This window comes from Acomys russatus, chromosome 17 (genome assembly GCF_903995435.1).
Source record: "Acomys russatus chromosome 17, mAcoRus1.1, whole genome shotgun sequence".
NCBI lineage: Eukaryota > Metazoa > Chordata > Mammalia > Rodentia > Muridae > Acomys > Acomys russatus.
The window spans coordinates 46,343,243-46,371,094 of record NC_067153.1 but is presented as its reverse complement, the minus strand read 5'-3'; the positions used below and the strand labels follow the sequence as shown (position 1 = coordinate 46,371,094).

The 27,852-nt window shown below is 49.7% G+C and overlaps 2 protein-coding genes across 2 annotated transcripts in view; one reads left to right on the top strand and one right to left on the bottom strand.

Moving 5' to 3' along the window:
- The window catches only part of Efcab6 (EF-hand calcium binding domain 6), a 164,244-nt gene extending 159,221 nt beyond the window's left edge, over positions 1 to 5,023 (top strand). The window contains exons 30-32 of the mRNA XM_051159414.1: positions 167 to 351; positions 2,965 to 3,114; positions 4,491 to 5,023. Of these exons, the coding sequence (XP_051015371.1) occupies positions 167 to 351; positions 2,965 to 3,114; positions 4,491 to 4,613 (458 nt within the window). The 3' untranslated portion in view covers positions 4,614 to 5,023. The remainder of the gene's footprint in view (positions 1 to 166; positions 352 to 2,964; positions 3,115 to 4,490) is intronic.
- Positions 5,024 to 20,931: 15,908 nt separating this feature from the next.
- Mpped1 (metallophosphoesterase domain containing 1) overlaps positions 20,932 to 27,852 on the bottom strand; it is a 65,091-nt gene continuing 58,170 nt past the window's right edge. Inside the window, exons 4-6 of the mRNA XM_051160114.1 lie at positions 26,415 to 26,530; positions 23,695 to 23,808; positions 20,932 to 21,772 (exon numbers count right to left, since the gene is read on the bottom strand). Of these exons, the coding sequence (XP_051016071.1) occupies positions 21,654 to 21,772; positions 23,695 to 23,808; positions 26,415 to 26,530 (349 nt within the window). The 3' untranslated portion in view covers positions 20,932 to 21,653. The remainder of the gene's footprint in view (positions 21,773 to 23,694; positions 23,809 to 26,414; positions 26,531 to 27,852) is intronic.

Here is a 27,852-nt window from a genome sequence, read left to right as displayed (position 1 = left end):
CATCAGCCCTCCTGAGAGAGGCGGTAGGGGGTGGAGGGCGGGGCAGACACACACACCCATAGGTGTTTATGGGTCGAGCCAGCCTGGTTAGCTAAGTGAGAGCAAGAAGGCGTGAACACCCCCCCCCCGCCCCCACCAACTGCACGGCCGGCCGCTTGGTCCTCAGCTCTTGTGGAGAAGTTCAAGCTGGACATCAGCAAGGAGGAGAGCCAGCAGCTTATCATCAAGTACGACCTCAAGAACAATGGCAAGTTCGCCTACTGCGACTTCATTCAGAGCTGCGTCCTCCTGCTGAAGGCCAAGGAGACCTCGCTGATGCGGAGGATGAGGATCCAGAACGCGGACAAGCTGGTGGGTGTGCTGTGCCGGGGCGGTGGGGAGCGTCCTGAACCGGGCATCCCCCCTCCCTTGGCAGCACAGCTGGATCTGGACACACAGGATTCCCCAGTGGCTGCTGGTCGGAGCTTTGCCCTGCCCTGCCCTGCCACCAGCCAGGACTTTGCCTGCCCAGATGTCCCCAGCCTCCCTGCCACTGCCCCACAGATGCCCCCTTGGATCTCTGGCTACCCAGGATCGGTGCTGAAGTGGGGCCTTGAGCCTTTCAGTCCCCTATTACCTGAAGGCCAGGACAAGTGGAAGGTAGCTGCCAGGTCAGCTAAAGTAGCAGGGTGTGCGTGTCAAGGCATGTGCCTGCAAGGTAGGGTAGGGTAGGGGTGCAACTTGGCGGGAGGACATCAGAGCTAACTGTGGATGTTAAAATGGCTCTTTATTTCTTTAAAATAATGGAAGTCATCTCTCTGCTGGGGGCATGGTCTAGAGATACAGCCTGGGAGCTGGGAGCCAGGAGCTGGGGCCTAAAAGTCTTTGGGTGGCAGACATCTGCCCACAGCGCTCCTTGTCGGAGCCCCAGAAACACAGAAATGTCAAGAGTGGGGCAGTGTGTCCCCCCCCCCCACAATATGGTGCCCTCAGGGTTAAGGAAAAGTGAGCATGATGGGGCCCAGGGCTCACAGCTCAGTTAAACCTTCAGAACTTGGCAGAGAATGTGCACCCAGGGGTGGAGCCTGGGCTGAGTGTGGGTGGGGCTTGAGCAGGTCTCACTGTCAGGACCATCCACCCCACCCCCTGTGGTTGCCCTTCCCCCTGCCCGCCTTTCCGTCCATCCTTTATTCTTACTTGCTTGCTGGTTCTCTTTATTTGTTGGTGGAGGGACGCTTTAGGAGACAGGGTCTCACTGTGTAGCCCAGGCTGACCATCATCCTGCCTTATCACCAACGCTGAGCTGTGGCTTCAAAGGACCCTAAAGACACTAAGACATGGGCGGGGTAGGGTGGGGTAGGGCGGGGCCCGGCTCTCACCTTTCCTTCTCAGTCGTGAAATAGTCATTAAAACCACATCCAGCACTGCCCAGGCCTCTACCGTCCCCCAGAGCCTCGCTCAGACTTCTCCAGAGCACAGAGCTACAAAGTGAGTTCTGAGCTCCCGTTCCATCAGCTGTACTGCTGAGTCAATCAGGTTTCGCTGAGGCAGATCAGGAGTGAGTGGAGAGGAGCGTGCTTGAGCAGCTCACCAAAGGCCCAGGAGCAAACAAACCCAGTTCGGATTGATCTCCTTCTAGCTCAGCAGGACCCATGACCTCACACCACCCACACACCCACCTGGGCAGCCATCAGAGGAACTGGGGATATAAATGGTCCAACCCAAAAACCATGCAGGAAGCCGCACATAGGAAGTACTGGGTGAGACGCAGCACCCAATGCTGCTTCCCCAGAGGAGCCAGGCAAAGACGAAGCCAAGTGTGCCTTAAGCAAGCCCAGCCCTATGGGTAGCAGAGGCTGTTCTGGTCTTCCTTAGGTTCTCTGGGGCTTAGGAACCTAGTTGGGGAACCATGGAGAGCTCGTAGCCTGCAAATTCTCTTCCTACTCTGGTCTCCTTCTGCTCCTCTGGCCTCAGTTTCCCCTTCTAGAAATGGGCTAGCGTGGTCTATAAAGACTAGAGGATGGGTCTCTGTGGGGAATAGGTCACTGATGTCTCCTCTGATGCACTGTCCAGAGCAGAGGGGGCCCCCAGACCTCTCCCCATCCTTAGAGAGTATGGAGGGCCATGGTGGGAGCTCTGAGTGGCACAATGAGACTGGGCTCTTGCCGGCTGTTCCAGAACACACCGGCCGGACTCCCCCTGTCCCAGGTGTCCACTGAGCACATCTTCAACAGCAGGCGCAGGCATGCCACAGGGAGGCTGCTTGGGCCACAGGCAGTGGCAGGGTTAGCTGAGCTTTGTTGGGCTGGGCACAGGTGTGGGTGAGCCAGACTACACAGGGCCCTGGCAGGTGGGTAGACTGGCAGCTTGCAGAGCTCTAGGGCATAGGGACGTCTGTGTCCCAGAGGCTACACATGGCATACAAACTGAAAGCATTTTAACCTCGCGAGTCTGTCTTAGGAAGCACCATGCTGCCTTCCTGGGACTTATCTCACACCCTTGCCTGTGGTTCACCTCTGTGATAGGCAGACAAGTCAGAGCTAGAATTCAGATACCTGTTTTTCTCCCATAGCACCTAAAGGAATAAACTTTGAGACTTCTCATGGCCACACGCAGTTGCACCCTGTAGCTTTTCAAATACGCTTCATAAGAACCTGATGGAAGGTCTGGTTATTGTCTGTTTTCAGTATAGCTTTGAAACTGGCCAAGTGTCTGCATAACCCTGTTCTTGCAAACAGGACCTGCTGTGGCTGCATCGGAGCTGGGATCCTGTCCCCCCCGCTCCCCCTCAGCCTCAAGGTTTCCACCTGAGAACTGGAGCTAGGAAACAGCTCCACAGCCATCCCAGGTGGTGGGAACTCAGCATCCCTGAGGTGGTAGATGGATACAGAGAGGCGGGGCAGAGCCAGGCACTGGCTGAGGGTCGGTATGCGGTGTGCAGTGTCTCCACCCGGTGCCCAAGCTCTCTCCTGATCTTGGTTTTAGAAAGAGGCTGGTATGGAGACAACTTCCTTTTACTCAGCCTTGTTGCGGATCCAGCCCAAGATCGTTCATTGCTGGAGGCCCATGCGGCGTACCTTCAAGGCCTACGACCAGAATGGGACAGGGCTCTTGAGTGTGGCAGACTTCAGAAAGGTGAGACTTCTCTGCTGCTCGGGACCCGGAGCAGGCAGCAGCTCAGTGATGTGGAAAGCTCAAAGGGGGCCCTGCACATGTCCATGAAGGTCCAAATTGTGGCCTGCTTGCCCCTTACTTTTAGACTACAGTTTCTCCTCCCTAAAGGTTTCTGGGAAACTTCCAGGGCCAGAGATGGGGGTGAGAGTGGGGGTGGGGTGAGGGAAGTGAGGGGTGGGGGGCAAGAGAGGAAGAGAGAGAGAGGGAGGGAGGGAGAGGGGAGGGAAGAGAAAGAGGAAGGGGAGAGAAAGGAGGGGGGAAGGAGAGGAAAAGAGAGAGAAGAGAGGGCAGAGAAGAGAGGGTGAATACATATCTTTGTTTCCTTTGAGACTGCACTAGTGCTATCGCTAAGCCCCTGTCTAGGCCTGAGACCTGCTCCTCTGCCAATCAGGGTCCTGGGACTGCTGAGACAGCCCAACAGTGTGTATGTGATGCAGCCCTCCCACCACCCCACCCAGGGAGCCTCACTCCACCCCACAGTGCACAGAGTGGTACTATTTGTCTCCAGCCACTCCTGGGTGCCGCTTTCAGCACTCCACCCTCAGCCCAACTCATCATCCCCCTGTGCCAGCTTCCCATGCCCCCTGGGGCTATCCCGGGCCAGGGAGTCTGCCTTAGTCCATCAAGGATGGGAGGCAATAAGAGAGGGTTCTCTTCCCCCTTCCCAGGGACCGAGGGTGAGGCAAGCAGAGAGGATGGTAAGATGGGGACGACTCCAGCAGAGCCAGAGGTGAGGGACAGCTGGGTGTGAGTGGGGACTGTTTCCTCCTCTGTTTTCTCCCCATTGGGCCCAGTGTCTACCAGCTGCCCTCCATCCCGGGATCCTGGGGACTTTTAAGCCCATGTTAGGGTCTCTTTTTAGAAATGAGTGATAACATAAGCCACAGAGGAGACACCTATAACCTAACACATTATCAGGGACCTCTAGCAGGATTTGTCTGGGCTATAAGGGTGACCAAGGCAACAGCAACTTCAGCAGGAAGTCTTCCTCCCCACACAGACATGGAGAGGTGGAGGACTTCCAGAACTAGCACACCCGTGGGGTCAGAGGTCCAGCTTTGTCCTGTCACCCTCAACATCCAGCTCCACCCCCCCCCCCCCCCCCCCGCCTCCTGGTCCAAAGTGGCTCCTGGAGCCCCCACCTCATCCCAGATTCTAAGGGAAAGGCAGGTCCCTTCCCTTCAGAGGTGTCCTGGGGTCTGCCACTGGGGAAAGAGATGACAGTGGCCACCTTGGCATCCTCAGCCAGGGCGCCTCCATGCCCTGAGCCTGCGGATGGAGGAGGAGGGAGTCGACCTGCAAGCCACCGCCACTGCTAACCGCCTCCTGGCCCTCAGGTGCTGCGGCAATACAGCATCAACCTGTCGGAGGAGGAGTTTTTCCACGTGCTTGAATACTATGACAAGTCACTCTCTTCCAAGATTTCCTACAATGACTTCCTGCGCGCTTTCCTGCAGTAGGCATCCAGGCCGAGCTGTGCCAGGGACAGACGGGGCCTCAAGGTCTGTCCCCAAGACTAGTAAAACCAGACACCGGAGGACTTTAGTGAATTCCCAGAAACGGCTCCAGAACCTAACCCTGCCCAGCATCAAGCCCCCAGGACATTACAAGCTTTCCCCATCCCCCAACTCTCACCAGGGCCTCTCAGGGCAACCACAGGGCGACTGCTGGCCTCGGACGCTCTCACTGATTAGTTTGAGCAAATAAAATAGTCTTCGCAGGAACGATTCTTGAGATTCTAAAAGAACTACTACTAATAAAAATGCTTTAAAACTTGGGATTCTTGGGGGTTTGTTCATGACTGCCTGCAGGGCCCCCTCTCCCATCCACAGTCCTTGCACCATTATTCAGGGGCCAAGGCTGCCTCTGACCACCCACTCTCTGTCTTGGATCAGAGGACAGCTCCTCATGGCCATGTCCCACTTGGTTAGTTTTTTTGCCAACTTGGCACAAGCTAGAGTCATCTGAGAAGAGGGCGTCTCAACAGGGACATCCCCCTCAGCCCGACTGGCCTATAGGCAAGTCTGTAGCGCATTTTTCTTGATTAATGATTGATGTTGGGAGGTCCCAGCCCAATGTGGGTACTGCCACCCCGGGCCAGGTGCTCCTAAATTATATAATAAAGGAAGCTGAGCAACCCATAGGGAGCAAGCTAGTAAGTGGTGTTCCTCTGTGGCCTCTGCATCAGTTCCTGCCTCTAGTTCCTGCCCCCCCCCAATCCCATCCCCCCAACTTCCCTCAATGATGGAGTGTGTGACCTGAGGGCTGTAAGACAAAATAAGCCCTTTCCTCCCCAAATTGGTTGAGGTCATGGTGTTTACACAACTGTAGAGGACAACATCCTTGTCCCTGCCCTCTTCTGCTGAGCCCTGCACCCCTTCCAAGAGCCAGCTCTTAGGTCACTTGCCTGAGGATCCTCCCATGACCTCCGAGGAAGGTAGAGCAGTCTGGGGCAGCACCCTCACAAAGGATACACCTTTATCCCCCCCGCTTCCACGGGAGCCCTGGGTACAAAGTCCAGCCAGTAGGGTGAGAATGGGGACCTGCTTTGCACCCACACCTGGTAAAGGTCTCTAGTCTGGCCAGGTATGGCCTCTGGATCCCTCTCCAGCACAGGGAGACCTACTTTCAAAACTTGGCCATATCTCCAGCTCCCAGCACTATCATCCAGATGCTTAGTAGACACTTCCAATGGTGGGGTGAGGGTGGCGTGTTACACTGCAGCCCCTCACTGACACAGACCAGGAGACTCTGGGCTCTTAGGAGATCTGGTAGGTGCCATTCCAACCCCAGAAACTAAAATGGTCCCCACATTTTTTGAGTAACGTATTGAAATCCACAGTGTGCAAGATGGGGTGAGGGGCTTGTGGGTACCCACACATGTGCCTAGACCTCAGTGTAGGAACCAGGCCCGAGTGGGCTGCCTGCCTGTCTTGCTGTTTCATGTTGTGTTTCTAGCAGCTTCCATGTCTGTGTTTATCTTGGTTAGCTAGTCATGTTTACTGCTCTGAGAACTCACCCCTCCCATCCTTGAGACTTTTCCTCCTGTGTGCAATCACCTCTTGAGGGATTTCACTTGAGAGGAGGATTTCTGTTTTGCTGCCTATAAGAAGGCTCTTTGGGGGGGGGGGGGATTCTAAGATGGCGCCGACCAATAAGCCACCGATCTGATCTACTCCGAGGAGACCAGCGACATAAGTGGAGCGACAGATTGCTGGACTTTGAGAACTGTAGGTGAGTGGGGGCCCAAAGGCCACAGACCAAACAGGGGGCCTACCCTCCTGGGACAAGCAACATCCCAGAGGTACTAAACGCACTCCCCAAACTCTGGAACAGAATCCACATGCAAACTGCAGCCTGTATATAAAGCACAGACTCGCTGTTTGGGGAGGGGATTTTCCGGAGTCCCCAGCCAGAGGAGTCTCAGTGAAGAGGGTGAATCTGCCCTAGGATTCCTCCTTCCACACCACCCCAAACTGCGGAGGTCACCCGCCTAGGCGGAGTGGAAACACAGGCGGCGGGACCCAACACAGACAACTAAAGCGGTACTGCAGCTCGCTGACCATCCGGGGCCCAACCTAACACCGATCACAGTGGACTGAGCCTGCAAACAGAGGCAGTGAGAAATCCACTTGGACTGCTTCCACAGACCTACCAGGAGACGTGGGTCTTGCCTAGAGCGATAGCTGAACATCATAGCCCTGCGGGAAGACCTGGTTCCGCGGGCTTACGCCAGAGCTCCGCAACCCTATTGTTCCTACCCAGCCGCAAGGCACTGGCCCTGCACTCCTGGAACAAGAGAGCTTAACTCGGGCTCCTGGCCCCGAGCAAGGCAGGCACTCCCACATTATCAGGAGATGAGATGTGGGTGGGTCGTGTTTGCAGTGTCTAATTGCTGGCTTAGAGTGTTAGCGGAGCGCCATAGCCCGGCGGGAAGATCTGGTTCCATGGGCAACCGCCAGAGCTCTGCAACCCTAGTCTCCCTAACCTCCCAGCTGCAAGGCACTGGCCCTACACTCCCTGAACTAAAGAGCCTATCTGGGGCTCCTGGCCCCAACAAGGCAGGTACTCTCACATTATCAGGAGACAAAACGTGAGTCCTGCTTGCAGTGTCTAATTGCTGACCAAGAGCGACCTTGGTCCCTCCAGGCATATAGTTCTGGGAGAGGTTGGACACCACTACAGGATATAGAGACAGAGCTAAAAGACAGCTATACCCCCAGATGATCTGAACTACCTGGGGTGTTGACTACAAAGCCACAGGAAGGACAGGCAGCTGGGATCAACTTACACAACCAGAACGTTTGTGTGCGGACCTTATTCTAGGTCCCAAAACTGCTGATCTGAATTACAGCAGTAAAGTCCAAACAGATATATACTCTGGCTGACTCAGCCTGGAGCCAACGGTGCAGAGGAAAATCACCAGGAGTGGAACTGGATCACCTACCTGTTCCACGGAAATACTCCGTGATCCCCACAGGCAAGAGCACCTGAGCATCAATTAACCACTCTCAACCAGCGAAGGTCACTACAAAATACCTTCCAACATCAGAGCCATCAAAATGACAAGAGGACAGTGAAAGAACGCTAGCAAAAACCAAAACAGTTTGGCATCTCCGGATCCCAACAATCCCAATGAAAACAACCTAGAGAACCTAACAGCAATGGATAGGCAAGAAAATGACCTCAAGTCCTTAGTAAAGAAGATGATAATGGAAGAAACAAATAAAATCTGTAAACAAATGCAGGAGGAGGCAAACAAGAGGGCTGAAGAGTTAAAAGAGTCATATAAAGAGGCACTTGAAGAATTTCAGAAAAATATAAATAACCAGATGAAGGAAATCATTAAAACAGTACAAGACATGAAGATAAAAATGGAAGCTATGATGCAGGAACACACAGAAGAAAAACGTGATCAAGAGGCATCAAGGAAGAAAGCAAGCATCTCAGAGGTGGCCTTATCTAACAGATTGCAAGAAATAGAAGAACGAATATCGGGACTTGAAGATACAATCGCAGAACTGGAAACAACCATCCAGGGAAATGCTAAATCTGAAAAGTTCCTGACACAGACCATTCAAGAAATAAAAGACAACATGAAAAGACGAAACTTGAGAATAATAGGGATAGAGGAAAGAGAAGATAGCCAACTCCACAGCCCAGAACATATCTTTACTCGAATAATGGAAGAAAATTTCCCCAATTTGAAGAAGGAGATGCATGCGAGCATACAAGAGGCCTACAGAACACCAAATAGAATAGACCTGAAAAGAAAATCTTCCTGCCACATAATAATAACAACACAAAATATACAGAACAAGGAAAAAATATTGAAAGCGGCAAGAGAAAAAGGCCGAGTAATATATGAAGGCAAACCTATCAGAATTACTCCTGACTTCTCAGCAGAGACCATGAAAGCCAGAAGGGCCTGGACAGAGGTGCTGCAAACCCTAAGAGAACACAGATACCAGGCAAGACTACTATATCCAGCAAAATTATCAATAACCATTGGCGGAGAAGACAAGTTATTTCATGACAAAAACAAACTCAAACAGTACCTAGCCACAAATCTGGCTCTACAGAAGTTATTAGGAGGAAAACTCCACCCCAACTGGTCAAACTACAACCAAAACTACATAGGAAATAGGTAACTATACCATTGCAAAATCACAACCTCACAAAATCTCGACTGTTACAAATACCAAAAATGAAGGGACTTACCAATCACTGGTCATTAATATCTCTCAATGTCAATGGTCTCAATTCTCCAATAAAAAGACACAGACTAATGGAGTGGATGCATAACCATGACCCAACATTCTTCTGCATTCAAGAAACACACCTCAACCACAAGGACAGACATTGCCTCAGAGTAAAAGGTTGGGGAAAATATTCCAAGCAAATGGTCACAAGAAGCAAGCTGGGGTAGCCATTCTAATATCTAATAAAATAGATTTTCAACCAAAATTAATCAAAAGAGATGAGGATGGACACTTCGTACTCGTCAAAGGTAAAGTCAACCGAGAAGACATCACAATTTTGAACATCTATGCTCCGAATACAAGGGCTCCCACATTTGTAAAAGAGTTATTAACAAAGCTTGCCCCACTCATCGATAACCACACATTAATAGTGGGAAACTTCAATACCCCTCTTTCACTCAAGGATAGGTCTTTGATTCAAAAACTAAGCCGGGAAATAACCTCATTAACCAATGTCATGAATCAAATGGATCTAACAGATATCTACAGAACTTTCCACCCAAACGCAAAGGATTATACCTTTTTCTCAGCACCCCATGGAACGTTCTCTAAAATTGATCACATAGTTGGTCACAAAGCAAACCTCAACAGATACAAGAAGATTGAAATAATACCTTCTTTCTTATCAGATCACCATGGTCTAAGGCTGGACTTCAACAACAACAGAAATAACAAACAGCATACTAACACGTGGAAACTAAACAACTTTCTACTTAATGACACATGGGTCACGGAAGAAATAAGGGAAGAAATAAAAGACTTCCTGAAATTCAATGAAAATGATGGAACAACAATTTGTGGGACACATTGAAAGCAGTGCTAAGAGGAAAATTCATAGCACTAAATGCCTTTAAAAAGAAAATGGAATCATCCCACATAAACAACCTAACAACACATCTGGAAGCTCTAGAAAAAAAAGAAGCAGAAATACCCAAGAGGAGTAGATGCCTAGAAATAATCAAACTCAGGGCTAAAATCAATAAATTAGAAACAAAGAGAACAATCCAAAGAATCAACAAAACCAAGAGCTGGTTCTTTGAGAAAATTAACAAGATAGACAAACCGTTAGCCAATCTAACTAAAAGACAGAGAAACACTATCCAAATTAACAAAATTAGAATTGAAAAGGGAGACATAACAACAGACACCGAAGAAATACAAAGAATCATAAGAACCTACTTTAAAGGCATTTATGCCACAAAATTTGAAAATTTAAGGGAAATGGACAAATTTCTCAACCGATTCTATTTGCCAAAATTGAACCAAGACCAGATAAACAAATTAAATAGCCCTATTTCGCCTATAGAAATAGAAGCAACCATTGATAGTCTCCCAACCAAAAAAAGCCCAGGGCCAGATGGTTTCAGCGCAGAATTCTACCAGTCCTTCAAAGAGGAGCTAATACCGATACTATTCAAGCTATTCCGAAAGATAGAAATGGATGGAATATTACCAAATTCCTTCTATGAGGCCACAGTCACATTGATACCTAAACCTCACAAAGACCCAACAAAGAAAGAGAATTTCAGACCAATTTCTCTTATGAACATTGATGCAAAAATACTCAACAAAATACTCACAAAGCGAATACAACAGCATATCAAAGACATCATTCACCATGACCAGGTAGGATTCATTCCAGGCATGCAGGGATGGTTTAACATACGGAAATCCATCAATGTAATCCATCATATAAACAAACTGAAAGAGAAAAGCCACATGATCATCTCTTTAGATGCAGAAAAAGCATCTGACAAAATCCAACACCCATTTATGTTTCAAGTTCTGGAGAGATCGGGAATACAAGGCACTTATCTAAACATAATAAAGGCTATATACAGCAAACCAACAGCCAACATTAAATTAAATGGAGAGATACTCAAGGAAATCCCTCTAAAATCGGGAACCAGACAAGGCTGTCCTCTGTCCCCATATCTCTTCAATATAGTTCTTGAAGTTCTAGCCAGAGCAATAAGGCATCAAAAGGAGATCAAGGGGATCCAAATGGGAAAGGAAGAAGTCAAATTATCCCTATATGCAGATGATATGATAGTGTATATAAGTGACCTGCAAAATTCCACCAGAGAACTCCTACAGCTGATAAACACCTTCAGCAAGTTGGCAGGATACAAAATAAACTCAAAAAAGTCAGTAGCTTTCCTGTATACAAATGACAAACAGGCAGAGGAAGAAATTAGAAAAACTACTCCCTTCACAATAGCCACAAACAATATAAAATATCTAGGAGTAACTCTAACCAAGCAAGTGAAGGACTTATTCGAAAAAAACTTCAAACCTCTGAAGAGATTGAAGATGACATCAGAAGATGGGGGGATTTACCTTGTTCATGGATCGAGAGAATCAAAATAGTAAAAATGGCCATCTTACCAAAAGCAATTTACAGATTCAATGCAATCCCTATCAAAATACCTATAAAATATTTTGAAGATATTGAAAGATCAATTCTCAAATTCATATGAAGAAATAAAAAACCCAGAATAGCAAAAACAATCCTATACAATAAAAGATCCTCCGGAGGAATCTCCATACTTCATCTCAAGCTGTACTACAGAGCAACAGTAATTAAAACAGCATGCTACTGGCAAAGCAATAGGCCGGTGGATCAATGGAATAGAATCGAAGACCCAGAGGTGAATCCACACACATTTGCTCACTTGATTTTTGACAAAGAAGCCAAATCTATTCAATGGAAAAATGATAGCATCTTCAACAAATGGTGCTGGTCTAACTGGCTGTCTACATGTAGAAAAATGCAATTAGACCCTTATTTGTCACCATGCACAAAACTCAAGTCCAAGTGGATTAAAGACCTCAACTTAAAACCAGAGACATTAATTCAGTTAGAGGAAAAAGTGGGGAAGAGCCTGGGACACATAGGCACAGGAAACAACTTCCTGAACAGTACACCAACAGCCCAGGCCTTAATGTCAACAATTAATAAATGGGACCTCATGAGGCTGAGAAGCTTCTGTAAGGCAGGAGACACTGTCAGTAGAACTAAGCGACAGCCTACAGACTGGGAAAGGATCTTCACCAACCCTTCATCTGACAAAGGTTTAATATCCAAAATATATAAGGAACTCAAGAAATTAAACACCACAAAACCAAACAACCCAATTGCGAAATGGGGCTTGGAACTTAACAGAGAATTCTCAACAGAGGAATATCAAATGGCTGAGAAACACTTAAAGAAATGCTCACCCTTGTTAGTCATCAGAGAAATGCAAATCAAAACGACACTGAGATTCCATCTTACACCCATCAGAATGGCTAAGATCAAAAACTCAAATGACACCACATGTGGGCAAGGATGTCCCAGAAAATGCCCTACCACACAACAGGGACATATGCTCAACCATGTTCATAGCTGCTTTATACATAATAGCCAGAACATGGAAACAGCCTAAGTGTCCCTCAGTAGAAGAATGGACTAAGAAACTGTGGTACATTTACACTATGGAATACTACTCAGCTATTAAAAACAAGGAATTCCCGAAATTTGTGGACAAATGGATTGATCTAGAAATTATCATAATGAGTGAGTTCACCCAGAAGCAAAAAGAGACAAACAGTATATACTCACTTATATCAAAACACCAGTCCAAGGGATACGTACCATGAAAAACTTTACTTTCCAAGAAAGTGGGTCAGAGGAGAGGACATCCTATTGAGACTTTAGGTGAGAGTAGCATGGAAGAATAGCGAAATAGTAGGACCCACAAGGTCCTGGAAACCTACAAGAACTTTATGACAGGCAGATCTGGGTCCTGGGGTCCTCCTCAAACTAAGGCACCAGCCAAGGAGAATATAGGCATTAAACTTCGAACCCCTACCAAGACCTAGCCGACAATATTCTCCACCGTTGAGTGGAGTGTGAGATCTGAATCTCACACGAACCCTGGTGCCCCTTTTCTGACCATGTCTCCTGGACGGTGAGGCCTGGCGGCACTCAGAGGAAGGATAGCAAGTTACCAAGAAGAGACTCGATATTCTAAGAGCATATATAGGGGGAGGAGGTCTCCCTCAATCACAGACATAGGGGAGAGGAGAAGGGGGGAAGTGGGAGGGAGGGAAGAATGGGAGGAAACAGGGGAAGGGCTAACAATCGAGATGTAATATGAATAAATTAATAAAATGTAAAAAAAAAAAAGATTATGTTGCAAAATGAAAATAAATAAATAAAGACAAGAATCAGGTAAAAACAAAAAACAAACAAAAAAAATTGGAACATAATCTTCAGCCTTCTGGTCCAATATATCTGACAAACATATTTGTGGGACAGTAACTATTGAGGACTTGATTACCCTGTCCTGGCAGAGTTTGGCCATCAATTCTCCCTGCATCCAAGCTTGCCCTTTTTTAGGCAGAATTCTATCTGTGGTAGAAACGAGGACATTTTTCCCAGTGGCTCATCATCCCCTTTGAGGTAGGCTGGGTGTTGCCAGGAGTTAACCTGTCTAACTGTCAACGAATCTTTAAAATAATAAAACATTTTTAAATGCCAAAAAAAAAAAAAGGCTCTTTGGAACTCTGAGGGAGAAGAATAAACCACTGTCGTGGCTGCTGCTCTCTTAGCACGAAGGACCCGCTGTGTTATTGTGTGTGTGTGTGCGTGTGTGTGTGTGTGTGTGTGTGTGTGTGCATGAGTTAAATCCACAGTCCCTCGCCCTTGACTCGACTCGGTACCGCAGTGGTGCGGGTGCCACACCTCAGCATTCCTCCCATCCTGCAACTCGTTCTTCATCCTCCCCACACTGACCCTCACACAACCTTGAACTCAGAACCTGCTGTTTCTTCTGCCGCTTCCTCCTCAGAACGCAAAGCCAACTCCTGAACTTCCAGTGGCTGAGACACTCTGTCTGCCACTGTTTAGGAACCGAGGAAGAAGATGGTGGCAACAAAAGCCCAGAATATTCACTCCCTATCCCTGCATGGAATAGGGCGGACAACCCTTTGGTGTACACACCTGTCTTTCAGAAAAAAGAAAAAAAAAAAACTACCTGATACTTCAAAAACCAGCCTGTTCTAAATGATAATGGAAAGGGAGGACAGTAAACAGGAGCATGTGGGAAGCTCCAGCAGAGAGGGAAACTAAGGGATCAAGGGAAAGGCAGGAGACGCAAACCACAGCGACAGCAATGGACTTGTCGGCAAATAATGAGAACAAGGAAAGAGTGAATGGACACGGAGGCAGCATGGCCACATGTGGAAGGATGCAGAAAGAATCACAGGGAAAACGACAAGAGGCCCGGAGCCGTAGGGCAGGAAAGAAGGGGGGAAGAGACCCCAGAGGAGAAGGAGCCTGGGGGTAAACAATGGCCAAGAACGTCCACAAACCCTAAGCCACTTGAACAATGGAGGGGCGGGCAGGGGTCCAGGTGTGATTCACACAGGCGCATCCTCCAAGACACAGCTGTGGAGCCAGCGAAGGGAGAAAGGGACTACTCCCTGCAGAGGGCCACAGTGAAAACCCACACACCTCTCTCCCCTCAGAAACCACCATGGCCAAAGGATGAGGCCAAAACACCCCAGCACACACAGGACCCTACCAGAGCAGGGGACGCAGCAGCTTTATAGACACACAGAAAAAAGCAAGGAGCCAGGGACGTGGCTCAGTGGAGAGAGTAAGCACAAGAATCCCAATGCCTGCCCTCCTGAGACCCAGCAGTATTGGTCCAGGACTGCAATCTTAGCCTTGGGGAGGCATGGTTGCTGACTAGCCAGCTAGTTAAACAGCAAGCTCAGGTCCAGTGAAAGCCTCTCATAAATTAAATAAATACAAATAAATAAATAGGCAATAGAGACGCCTGACATTGACCTCTGACCTCTACATGCACATCCACACACATGCACACAGAAATACACACATGCACCACACATACAAAAAGAAACTGTAAAAGGCTGGAGCTGGTCACAGCCGTACACACGCAGGAGGCAGAAGTAGGAAAATCATTAATTCAAGGCCGACCTGGGCTATACAGACCATCTTGACAACAGCAACAAATTAATAGTCTATGACAGATTTTTTTTTCTTTCTTTCTAAAACAGTGTTACTGAGGCTGAAAGAAATGAAGAGCATCAGAAACAAAAGAGTTGAAAGTCAAAGAGAATATTTTGTGCTATTGTCCTCAAAGGCAAACTCTCAGAATCTGTAGCCATGCGTTCTTCTGGGCCACACCAACAGATATAACAGTGGTCTCACAGAGGCTGAGGACAAAGAGCTGAGCTTGTTCTGAGAGAGTCGGCTGCAGTGTGTGGCAAGAAGGATTAGCTGAGGGGTGCTTTAAGATGTGCCTCCAAGCTGTAAAGCAACCATGAGCACGTACTGTAAAAACTACATAAAAAGTAAAAAATAAAGTCAGCAGAGATCAAAGTGGAATGAGATCAGAGACAGACGGGAGGGCATGCTGCCAGGGAAGTGACCACCACACAGGCGTGAGGACCTGAGTGTGGGATCCCCACCCCACCTTTAAAAGCAGGGCTCGGTGGCATGTGCCTGGGATCTCAGCGCTGGGGAGGTAGAGACAGGCAAGTCCCTGGGGCTTGCCAACCCAGCCAGCCTAGCCTGTTTTGGTGAGCTTCAGGGTCAGTGGAAACCTAGTCTCAAAAATAGGTTGATCTCTGGTCTACACACATGCACATGCACTCAAGCGTGTGCACACACGTGTACCTGTACACAGGCTCACATACAAACGTCTCTCAGAAGTCAAAACAGTGAGGAAACTAACAGGAATTGTGTTGTACGGCATGATTGTCTGCAGTGGACACTCCTAAGAGCCAAGATGCTCCTAGAATTAAGTAGACGGCGTGCCACCTGGTCATCAGAGGTCACTGGCATCTCTGGCTAGTATGCACAGCTGGAGTAAAAACTGAAGAACAGCACCACTTATGACAGCTACTTCCAGTGGAACAGGTAGACAGAACCTAAAATCCCCACAGGTAGAGTCCTGCACAGCGGGAAACCAGAGATCAAAATCAGTGCAGGGATGTGCTGTGCTTCCGGGCCAGGACACTCGGTATTGTGGACACAGCTTCACAATTGCGCTTTCCCCCTAAGATTGTGTGTGTGTGTGTGTGTGTGTGTGTGTGTGTGTGTGTGTGTGTGTGTGTGCGCGCGCGCGCGTGCGCGAACGTGTGCCTGCAAATACCAGAAGAGGGAGTCAACATTCTCTGGAGCCTGAGCCACAGGTGGTGGTTAGCTACCCAATATAGGTGCTGGGAACTGAACTCCGGTCCCTTGCAAGTGCAGCCAGTGCCCTTCACCTCTGAGCCACCTCCAGCCTCACAGTCTATACAGTCCCAGCCAGTGTTTTTGGGAGACAGCTGCCAGCTAACCCAAAACTGTACGTAGAAATGAAAGAGGGCTAGAGTATTCTCCCTAAAAAGCTGAATAAAGAAAAAGCATTGGGGGGGAGGGGCTCACATGGACTGATCTGAAGATGCTAGCCCACACACAGTAGTTAGGAAAGTGGAATCCGTTGAAAGGATTGTGGAAGAATATGAAGAGGCCAGAAATGTCCCACACAGATGCAGCCAGCTATTTTCTGACACATGCAAACACAGTGGGGTGTCTTAGTCAGGGTTTCTATTGCTGCAATGAAAACACCATGACCAAAAAGCAAGTCAGGGCAGGAAGGAGCTGGAGGCAGGAGCTGATGCAGAAGCCATAGAGGGGTGCTGCTTACTGGCTTCCTCCTCATGGTTTGTTCAGCCTGATTTCTTATAGAACCCAATCACCCACAGTGGGCTGGGCCCTCCACCACTGATCACTAATTGAGAAAACGCCTTACAGCTGGATCTCATGGCAGCCTTTCCTCAGCTGAGGCGCCTTCTTCTCTGATGACTCCAGCTTGTGTCAAGTTGACCCGCAAAGCCAGCCAGCACAGTGGGTTAGAGGAACAGTGCCTGTGTGCAAAGTGTGAACCTTGGCACGCCTCACACCATGGAATGATCCCGGAAGGTACAGGGGTGTGAGACACAAAATGAGAAAAAAAAAATCCACCTAACCTTGAGTTTGAAAGCAACGCCTGCGAGGTCAGCTTCTCGACGTGACAAAATGCCTGAGGTGGGACACTCCTAAGGAAGGGAGGTTCACTTTGGCCCGTCTCCTCAGAGGGTTCAGTCCATTGGCCTGGCCGCTTCTGGTCACGTAGCACACGTAAAAGGAAGACATGGCAGAGGAAGATTATTCACCTTTTGGCAGCCAGGAAGGAGGAGGGTAGCTGGGCTCCCAACGCCTTCTTCAACTATTTGCCTGCAAAAAACTTCCTCCTGTTAGGCCCCACCTCCCAGTAGAGCTGATTGACCACCTATCCATATGTGAGGCTTTGGGAAACACCTGCCATAAATAACAGTAGCCAAAGAACAATTAAAAGAAAGAAAACAAAAGGCAAATAAAGCTTAAAATTTTCAAGGGGTGGTGGTGGTGGTGGTGCAAGCCTTTGATCCCAGCACTAAGAAGGCAGAAGCAGGTGGATCTTTGTGAGATCAGGCCAGCCTGCTCTACAGAGCTGCCCCAACAGCCAAGACTACACCAAGAAACCCTGTCTCAAAAAAAAAAAAAAGAAAACAACAACAACAAAAATAAAACCGAATTCAACATTTGCTCTGAGAATGGGACTAAAAAGACCAACCCACAGACAGGGAGAGGAGGCTTGTTTCCAGGATATGTAGAGATTTTAAATAGCATCAGCAAGAAGCCAGAGAGATGGCTTGGTGCTTAAAGGGTATGTGAGCATGCAAGAGAATCAGAGTTCTGACCCAGGGACGCTATGAGCCTGTTACCTGTGATTCCAGCCCTCAGAGGGATGGACATAGGAGGACCAGGACTGCCACATGCTCTGAGGAGTTAGTTCTTGGAGACTGGTCTCCTGATCCTGTCTCAGCAGGGCAACAGAGGGGTACAGCTCGGGAGTGCAGCATGTGCTTAGTGTGTGAAGCAAGAAGGAAGGGTGGGGTTGGAGCGAGGGCTCCAGAGAGTGTGTACTAAAGCAGCTCCAGCAATGCGATGGCATCGTAAGGCAACAGCCTCAGAGGGCCACGCCCTGTCCAGAAACCCTAATGTTGCTCCAGTGGTTATGGGCGGAAGTTAGTGGGGTTCCTCAGACAGAACAGGGCCTCAAGTGCAATGGTGCAGAAGTCACGGTCCCCGGACAGGATGCTCCAGGCCCATGAGGCCCTGGGCAGGGGACCAGTCTGAGGAGAGGTGATGGGGATGTTGTTATCGCATGTCTGCCCCAGGCCACTCCTCAGACCTTTTCTGCCCCAGATCCATGGCTTTACCTATTATGTCAGTTGTGTCCCAAGAAATGATTCTACTTCGTGTCATTTGTCAACTGGACCACAGGACACCTCCTCTCATGGCCCCAGGTCATCTCCAGCTCAGGAGGCCCAAATAGAACCATGTGGCTTTTCCTTACACCTATTATTATTTCCATGCTCCCTTTCAGTGCCTAGCAGCCACATCTACACGCTCTCTGGGGCCTTTGTCCTCATGTCTACCTTTACCAGTCTTCCCTCCTAAATCTGTTACTATCACCACCAGAATTTCTGTCAATTGCTAAGGACTGTGGATGGATCAATAGAGAAAGAGGTTTTAACAGATGGATGGAAGGATGGAAGGATGGGTAACCTGATGTGAGTGGATGCACTGAGTTTGGTGGTGGAAGCACGGATGGCTTGATGGGTGGGTGGGTGGATGGATAGATAAACGGAGGGATATCCTCAGGGAGTCACATAGATTAATGGTTTCGTCAGTAGTGTACGGTCAGATGAATGGATGGATGGGATAGCTTGGTTGGTGCATAGATAGATGAATAATTTTGTCACTGGGTAGATGGTTAGCTGGCTGGCTGAATAGTTTTGATGGACGGTTGGATGGGTGGGGTGGGTGGATGAATGGATGATGGATGGATGATAGAGGGATGATGGGTGGGTGAATGGATGGGTGGATGGGTGGGTGGAAGATGGATGGATGGATGGGTGGATGAGTGGATGCATGGATGTGTGGTAAATGGATGGATGGACGGATGGATGGATGGATGGATGGATGGACGGATGGATGGACGGATGGATGGATGGATAGGTAGCTTGCTGGGTGAGTCTATCTACTCATCATATGGACATATGAAAATATGAGTCAACAGGCAAATGAGTGTGTTGAAAGATGAATAGTTAGATGGCTGGATGTAAATGGTAAAAATTTTGTAACTGGGAAGGACTTGGAGACTGAGGTGCTTTCTCAGGCATTACATGAACTTTTTGTCTGCCTAGGAGTGGGTTGACCATGTCACTTTCAGGGCAAGCCAGCACTTGGGCCATACCACAATGCTTTCTTTAGAAGCTCAGACATCCAGCCAAACACACAGTCCTGCCCGTGATGCCACCTCTGCAGCCCCTGCATCCGTGGGAGGTGGAGACCAGCAGAGGGTGCAGTCACCACCACATGGGGAGGGTCCTTAGCTGCTGGGACTTGGAGTTCTTCCTCCCTCTCCCCACTTCATGACCCAGGGAAAGAGCAGGCAGAGGACTCAGCCTTTTCTTCTTACAAAGACTTTATTGTCTGACATGCTTGACAAAAAAAAAAAAATTACAGCCACAGTCAAGTTATGCCAAAGTGATTGAGGAGCAGGCCACCATCTTTCAAATCTTGAGGACTTTCAGTGAATTTTCTCTTAAAGACAGCTGCTTCCACAGCTTTTCTTCACATAAAAATATGCCGCATTCTGAAGATGCCCTAGGAAAAGCTTTCTTCCTTTTTTTTCCCCCCAAGCTTATAGTTCTTGGTCCACAAAGAAACTGCGGAGCCAAGACAACACACAGGAAATGTGTTTTCTCTGTCCCAAACACGCCATGCATCTGAGGCACAGAAGAGAGACCTTGTAAATGTTGCCAGACACCAGGAACTGCTTGGCCCAAGGAAGATTCCTGCAGGCCTGTGGCCTGTGAGGCACAGCTGTCCTGGCCAACGTAACCCACGACATGAGGCCTGGGAATGTAGCCTCACCCACAGTAAGCCAGGTGAACCCGGCTCATTCACCTGCAGGGAAAGGATCAGGAGTGGGTCTCACAGGATGCTGGCATACCAAGCTCAAAGCTCAGAATTCCTTGTGGTCTGAGGGACACTCAGTTGAAACTGAACAAGAGCCAGTTTAGAATGGGACCCTTCAAAGTTAAGCAAGAGTCTCAGCCCGTGCCCTGCTCTGTAGGTGGTGACAGTGGTGGCTGTGAGACCAGGGATGGAGGTCCAAATCTCATTGCTGCCCCCTTTGTGCTGTATATCCTCAGGAAAGTGACCTCACCTCTCTGGCCTCAGGGGCCTCATCTCTGTAGCAGGGCAAGAGTACCTATCTTGAAGGAAAGTCTGTAGACAAATTGAAATTCTTCCAAGTAAAGGTACCAGAGTAGCTGGTTCCCAAGGCTGGAGCCAGGCCAAGGAAGCGAGGCCCTCGTGTCAGATGCGTGACGTAGAGAGCGTAAAACGTCAAGAGTCAGGACAAATAATACTATTTTAGTGACATGTTACTAAGAATCAGAATGAGTGCAAAAATAGTCCACAAAGAACAAATATCGGCATTTTAAGTAGACAGCATCTGCTGCCTCCCACTGACCTAGGGCCTGCTAGCTCTGCCCTCTGCAGATGGGTAGGTCCACCAGCCTTCACTGGGTGACTGCAGCCTGAGGCAGAGCTGCCATCAGTGCCCAGGGCAGCTCCGTCATTGCGCCATCTCCTGGTAACTGGTGGTACTGACAAGCATCCTGGAATCCCCTGAAGGGGAGAATCCACATCAAGCCCATTGTAGACGCTAGCAACCAGGTTAGGTTTGGAGGAGCGTGTGAGTGCCACACACACAGGGCACGTATATGACCAGGCACAGGGTCCCGGCCCACAGAATCCCCTGGCCATTGTGATCTACAGAGTAACATGCTCTCAGGTGATCCAAGATGGCCTCATTATAACGAGGAACCAGCAGGTTCTAGCTACTCAGATTCCCCCCCAAATCCAGGCTGTAAGCAGAAGCTGGGGACACTTGGCCATTGTCCACATCAGCAGCCAGGCCCTAAGGAAGGAAAGGGGATTGAGCTAAGCCAACTGCTGTAGGCCTGGCTGGGGCTGTCGGAATTCCTGAGATGTCCCTGACCACTCCAGAACTCCTGCACACAAGGAACAGGTCTGTCTCCTTTCCTTCAGCCACAGAAGGGCTGTCTGTGCCCAGACCATACACACACACACACACACACACACACACACACACACACACACACACACACACACACACACACAACCTTGGGGCTCATTAGCCACGCAGACACACTTGGATAGCAAGACATTTTGTATGAAAATTCCCAAATCTCATCCAGGAGTAGTGGCTTCTCAAAGCAGGAGGGTGTCGGACTGAGCTTCCGTCATCTCCCAAGTGAGAGCGAGGGATGTGAGGCCTGTTAGGCCCTGGAATGAAGGACAGATGTACACACAGAGAAGAAAAGTGAGCATGGTGCCCCTGACGGGGCTGCTCAAGGCCCCAGCTGCAAGTGGCAGAAGGCTGACAGTCAAAGGCAATTTCTTTTATCCCAAGGATTCTACTCGTTGCCGGCTGGTCCCATGGCCAGATGGACTGTCTGGGTTGTTCTGCATGGGAGGAAGTGGATTAGGGGATCCAGGCTCTCAGCCAGACGTACGGAACTGACGTGGGCAGGCAGAGCTGGAGTCAGGAGCAGTCAGGAGTTCCGGGGTGTGGGGAGGTCGATGACTATGGGGGGATTTACAGGCTGATAGTTCACAGTGCACACAGATGCATTCACATAGGTGGTGGTCCCATCCGCCATGACACCATACCCTGGAAAGTAAGCATACACCTGTCAGACCAGGACCTGGCAGCTCCAGATATTCTGCCACAGTGGGTGGGGGCAAGCTACTACACCTCTCAAACTTGGTCTTTTTAATCTGTCAAATGGAGGTGGTTCTGAGCCTGCCAGGAGGACCAGGTGACACGTGCAGTACCGAGGCCAGTGCACGTCACAGAAAAAGCACATAGTAAGTCATTGTCTTCATCTTCATTTCATCATCCTCAGCGTCAGCATCATCACCGTGGTTTCAGCAGCATGGTCCCTACAAGCACTGTCAGATGTGAACAGGTGTGTTCAGATGCTATGCCTACAGACTGCATCACAATGTCATCATAGTCACCATTGCCATCCCCATCGCGGTCATCATCCCCATGTCCACCACCAACAGCACCAGCCTCACTGTCATCAGCATCACCATCCTTGTCATCATCCCCATCGATGCTACCATTACCATGACATCATCATCCCCTTGACCAACATCATCATCACCATCATCAGTGTCATGATAATACCAGTACCACTGCCATCTTTGAGCATCTCATCACTGCCATCCCCATGACATCATCATCCCTGTGACCATCACCCATCAGCCCTATCCCCTAGACTACATCATAACCACCTTGCTTGCTATCCCAACACTGCCATTATCACTATGGCATCAGCATTTTCATCATGAATTTCCTCCTCCTCTTTGCCAACCCCTATCCCTAACCACATTATCATCACCATCAACACTACCACTATAATCACCTCATGACCATTGTCATCAACACTATCTCTATCGTCACCCTGTCAACACCAGTCATCACCCTCATGGTTATAATCACCACGCTAGCATCACCATCACCAATACCCTCATCATTACCAGCAATTGCCATGACATCATACCACCCTCCCTAGCTTCATCTTTGTCACCACTGTCATCATTCCTGTGACCCTCATCACCATCTCTATTGTCCTCACAATCACCACAGTTATCACTGTCACATTCCTGTCTTCAATCACATGCCTGCTCTACCACCCCTGCTTGTTGAAATCCCTTCTTCTGGCTCAGACTGTCTTCACACCAGAAAGGACGCTCTCCCTTTCTTCTCTGGAGCTCCATTTTACCTACACAAATATGTAGGGGCAGAGTTCGGGTCCTAAGCAACCGTACCTATGTTGGCCTGCACGCACACAAGAGGGCCCAAGAAGACAACCAGTACTATGAACTCACTGTTCATGCGCTCCCACGCTTTTGCCTTTGATTGCCTGGCTGATGCCCAGCAATCTGGGAGCTTCTCCAGAGACAAGTGTGTGCTCTGAGATCCTGAGCTGCTCAAGAAGTGGCAGGAGTTTGTTTACTTCCAATGTAGGATACCATTAGATGCAAGCAGTGTAGAGGCCCAGGAGCCCTGGTCCAACCACCGGCAGGGTCAACAGACCAGTAAACACTCCTGGGACAAGCCTTATCAGTCCCTACCCCACCTCAAGCAGCTGTCATGCTTCCTATCAGGGATAGACCTGTGAGGCCTGGGACAGGCAGGTTAAATGTCTGAAAGCATTAGCAAGGGTTTGCATCCGATGTTGGAATTGGGCTCCAGGAAGAACACTTGAGGGCTAAGAAGGTAAGCTGGTGTCCAGGGATAGCTGTGTGGGACAGTGTAGGTGGTCAGGACTGTGAGCCAACTTACCACAGAGTGGACATCCCCGCCACTTCAGTGAATTTACTTTCTGCTGGCCAGCACTTCCATGCTAACCAAGGCAGCAAGCATGGGAGGCGGCCTATGCATGGACCACAGAAGTGGGCTCTTTGCTGCAGAAGTCAGAGAGGGAGCTAGTGAGCAGGATTTAAGGGGCCAAGAAACTCCCTCTGAAAGGCCACTCAGAGGTACCCCCATGTGAGGTCCCCTGCTCCTGCCTTCCCACTTACCTTCATGGATGTGGCCAAAGACATGTAGCCGAGGCTGAACTCGCCTCTGGACCGTGTTGAGCAGCTCCACACAGCCCACCCGCTGCATCTTCTTGGGGACCCAGTCTAGAAAGCCTGTGCAGGAAGACGACAGGGGCATTAAGGGGGTATGGGGGACAGTCTTGCATCTCAGGCACCTGTTAGTGCACACTGGGTGGGACCTGAAATCCTATGCTACATACAATCCCAGCATAGCTCCTCTCCCCGAGTATAGCGAGCTCCAGAACCCTGCCCTGACTTACAGAGAAGCCCTTTCATGGGGCAGCTCCCAGAGGCTCAAGCTCCCTCCCTTGGCAGGGCTATAAGAGTCTTTTCCAAGAGCCAATGGGAGGCCAGGTACCTGGGCCCAGGTGCATATAGCCACTACAGCTCTCAGCCCATAGCTGCTCCAGTGGCTATTTATAGCCACCCATTGCAGAGAAGAGCAAACTGAGTCCATGGTACCACAGTGGCTGGAAGCAGAGTGGAGCCTCCATAGCCTCAGGGGGAGATTTCCAATTCAGAAATGTTCTCTACAAAACCCCACCAAAGCCATGGCATAACTCTGTCAGTAGACTGCTTGCCTACCAGGCATGTAGCTCTGGGGCACTGTAGATGTGATGGTACATGGCTGTGATCCTAACACTGGGAAGGTGATGGCAGAAATATCATGAGTTTAAGGCCATCTTTGGCTACATCAAAAGTTTGAGGCCAGCCTGGGATTCACTGGGGAGGGGGGGCCATGGGGGGGTAGAGGTGCACAGAAGCATGAAGCTAGTTTCCTTGGCTGAGACACGCTCTCATGGTGCCCGCTGTGTCTGTTGGCTGCCAGCCTCCCAGAGCCGCCCCATATGGTGGTGGCTTATTATCCGTACATGGCTACACAAACGAAGAATAATTGATGACTCGAGTGAGCAATCAGGTTTCTGTCGGCCCCTCTCTGTTTGGGTGGGTGAGACAAGCTATGGAGCTGCCAGCAAGGGTTGGAGAGCTTCAAGTCAGTGTGCCCAGCAAGCTTCAGCACGGGGAAGGTGCTGAGGCACAGAGCACAGCCTGTATGAGCCTCTCAGAGGGAGGAGAGAAGAGGAAAAGAGACAGAGGCAGGCGGTGGGTGATGAATAGGACTGGGGTCCGTGGTAGAGCTAGGTCCTAGTCTCTGCACCCCCAAGACTGTGCACGGTCTAGGCACAATCTTGGCTTCATCCAACCATCAGAAGTGCTGCCTTAGGAACTGGGAATCACACAGGCCCATCCTTTCTGTGACAGTGCGGACTAAGACAGAACTGGGGTGGAGGTTTCTAGCATCTAAACCGCCATGGTGACTGCAATCTGAAATAAAGTACGTTACCACCTGCTGAGATACCTGGTGCATGATGCATTCCCCAAAACAGATGTGCAGTGTGCTTTGTGGCTGGAGCAGGCTATCTGGAGAGCAGGAAGCCAAAGGATATGGCTTCTGGATAGATGGGTAGATGGATGCGCGGATGGGTGAGTGTATAGACAGGTAAGTGGACGGTTGATGGATAGGTGGTAAATGGAAAGATGAATGGATGATATAGGCTGGCTGGATGAATCAATAATGAATGGGGGATGGATGGATAAATGGATACAGACTGGATGTGATAGGTGGATGACGAATGACGATGGGTGGAGGATTGATAGGGAGGATGGATGGACGGTGGATAGGCGAATGGAGGATGTATGTAGGATAGAGGATGGATGGATGGATAGATGGAGGATGGATGGGTGGATGGATGGATGATGGAAGATAATGATTGGGGATGGGCAATGATGATGGATGAATGAATGGATGAGTTGATAAAGAATGGATGGATAAATGGATAGAGAATGGATGAGTGACAGGTGCATGATGCATGAGGATTAAAGGGCAGAGGGTGGATGGACGCATGAGGATGGCTTGATGGGTGGATGAGGATGGATGGATGGGTGGGTGGGTGGGTGGGTGGATTGGTGGGTGGACAGGTGGATGGATAAGTGGGTGGGTGGGTGGGTGGATAGGGAGATAAACCAGGATAGTAAAAGGAGAGGAAGAGAAGTGGAAATCATGAAGGAGAGAAGAAAAGAAAATGGAGGAAGTAAGGGAGGAGAGCAGGAAATAGAAAGGATGAGGGGGAGGAAGGCCACAGAACCCACAAGGCTTGTGAAACTGAGAAGGGACTTGGCCCATTGGTCTGGAGGCCCTGGCAGGGGGATGGGGCGGTGCACAAGCCTGTCACCATCTTGTTGTGCAGTCCCAGCAGAGGCCGGATGTCATGCCTCTTCCACTGAAAATGGGATAGGAACAGGTGGCCAGGACTGGAGGGCAGTGAGGGGGCCACAGTAGTCAAACAAGATACAAGCCTAGGGAACTACCAGCATCATTAGAGAAAAAAGGAGGGATCTGGGAGGCAATAGAAGGAAAGGAATGCAGAAGGGACAGGCTGGGGCAGGCTTGCGGGGGAGCTGGGTAAGAAGCCAGTAGGTCCTAGAAGGGGCAGCAGGTGAGACCAGAGTAAGGGAGCACCGGACAGGAACAACATTCATTGGGAGGTGGAGCCCTGAGACCTGGGACCCCAGCAAATTAGACCAGACAACCAACTCAGGGCTCCTTGGGGTACAGCCTCAGACAACATACACTCCATCCTCAAGACCAGCAGGCGTCCTCTAGTCTAGACAGGCGAACCAGAGACTGCAGATCTTACCCAGTGGCGGTCCGTGAGTTATGAGGATGTCAACTCCTTCTGGGATGAGATTCCACTTTTCCAGCAGTGCTTGGCCTCGCGGGAGGTTGAATCCCCAGCCATAGAACCAGGGCTGCCTAGGAGAGAAGTCGGGTGCTTTAGGGAGGGCCTCAAGAGCATGACACAGTCACAGAGAAAGGGACAGGTCACATGGCCAAGCAGCCATGCGCACCAGCTTGGCACCTGGATGCTTGATCAAAATGGAACTGGGCGTGTCTGGAGGACTCCTACAAGAGGAGCAGCCAGCTGCTGTCAATGGAGCCAGACTGAGGAGAGGCAGACTGAAGAAGTAGCGGCAGCCGGGTGGTGCCAGCAGCTCTTCAATTTGCCAACCAGCACACACTGTGAGCTGGGTAAGACCAGGTATTACCCTGACAACCCCTCATGTGCCCAAAGTTGCCATCTGAATCCTACTCTTGGCCAACATAGATGACACCCCTGGCTATGAAGCCAAGGGCTCTATCTACACTGTTAGCAGCCACCAAGGCACCTACTTAGGACTCACAGGGATTCCACAGAACCCATTTAAGAACTCACAGCCCTATCCTCATAGGCTCTGAGCTGTAAGACTGGGTCTTTGCTGGGTACTATACAGGAAGGGAAGGTGCCCAGGTGTCACAGGGCCAGTGGAGGCATCACTCTCAGACCCAGACCTGATGTTCTCACCATCAAGCTTGCTGTGCTGGACCATTGGAAGAGCAGCACAAGGCGGAGGTGGCCCTGCCAGGACATGCCTCCTCAGGCATGCTCCTGTCCATCTGAAGAAGCTAAGCGTTCTTCTGAAGGAAAATCAATCTCTGTCTCTGTCTCTTTGCTCTGTATCTCTCTGTCTGTCTCTGTCTCTGTCCATGTCTTTCTCTGTCTCTCTCTTTGTCTCTCTCTCTCTCTCTGTCTCCCCCCCCCCCGTCTCCTGTCTCTGTCTCTGTCTCTGTCTCTGTCTCTGTCTCTCTCTCTCTCTCTCTCTCTCTCTCTCTCTCTCTCTCTCTCTCTCTCTCTCTCTCTCTCTCTCTCTCTCTTTCTCTCTCCCTTCCACACAGCTTCAGAGAGAACTCTGGAGTCAAACTGGCTGAGGTTCAGATGGTCCACCACTTGCCACCCGTGTCACTTTAACCAAGTGTAAGTTTAAAGAGTTAGGTTGACCATGACTGACAGGCACCTGAACCCTCAGGAGCCCTGTACCAAGAGTTCTCTGTGAAACAGGGGTGGCACTGCCCCACAATGAGCACTGTGTGCTCTGCCTCTGCACCACCATCCTCATCTCCTCCCTCACCATCACCTCCACTCTCTGTCACCTCCATCATTACCTCCGTCGTTGCTCCCATCACCATCGCCACATCCATAATCACCATCACTGTCACCGCCATCACCTCCACCACAGCATTGCCATCACCGCTTTCCT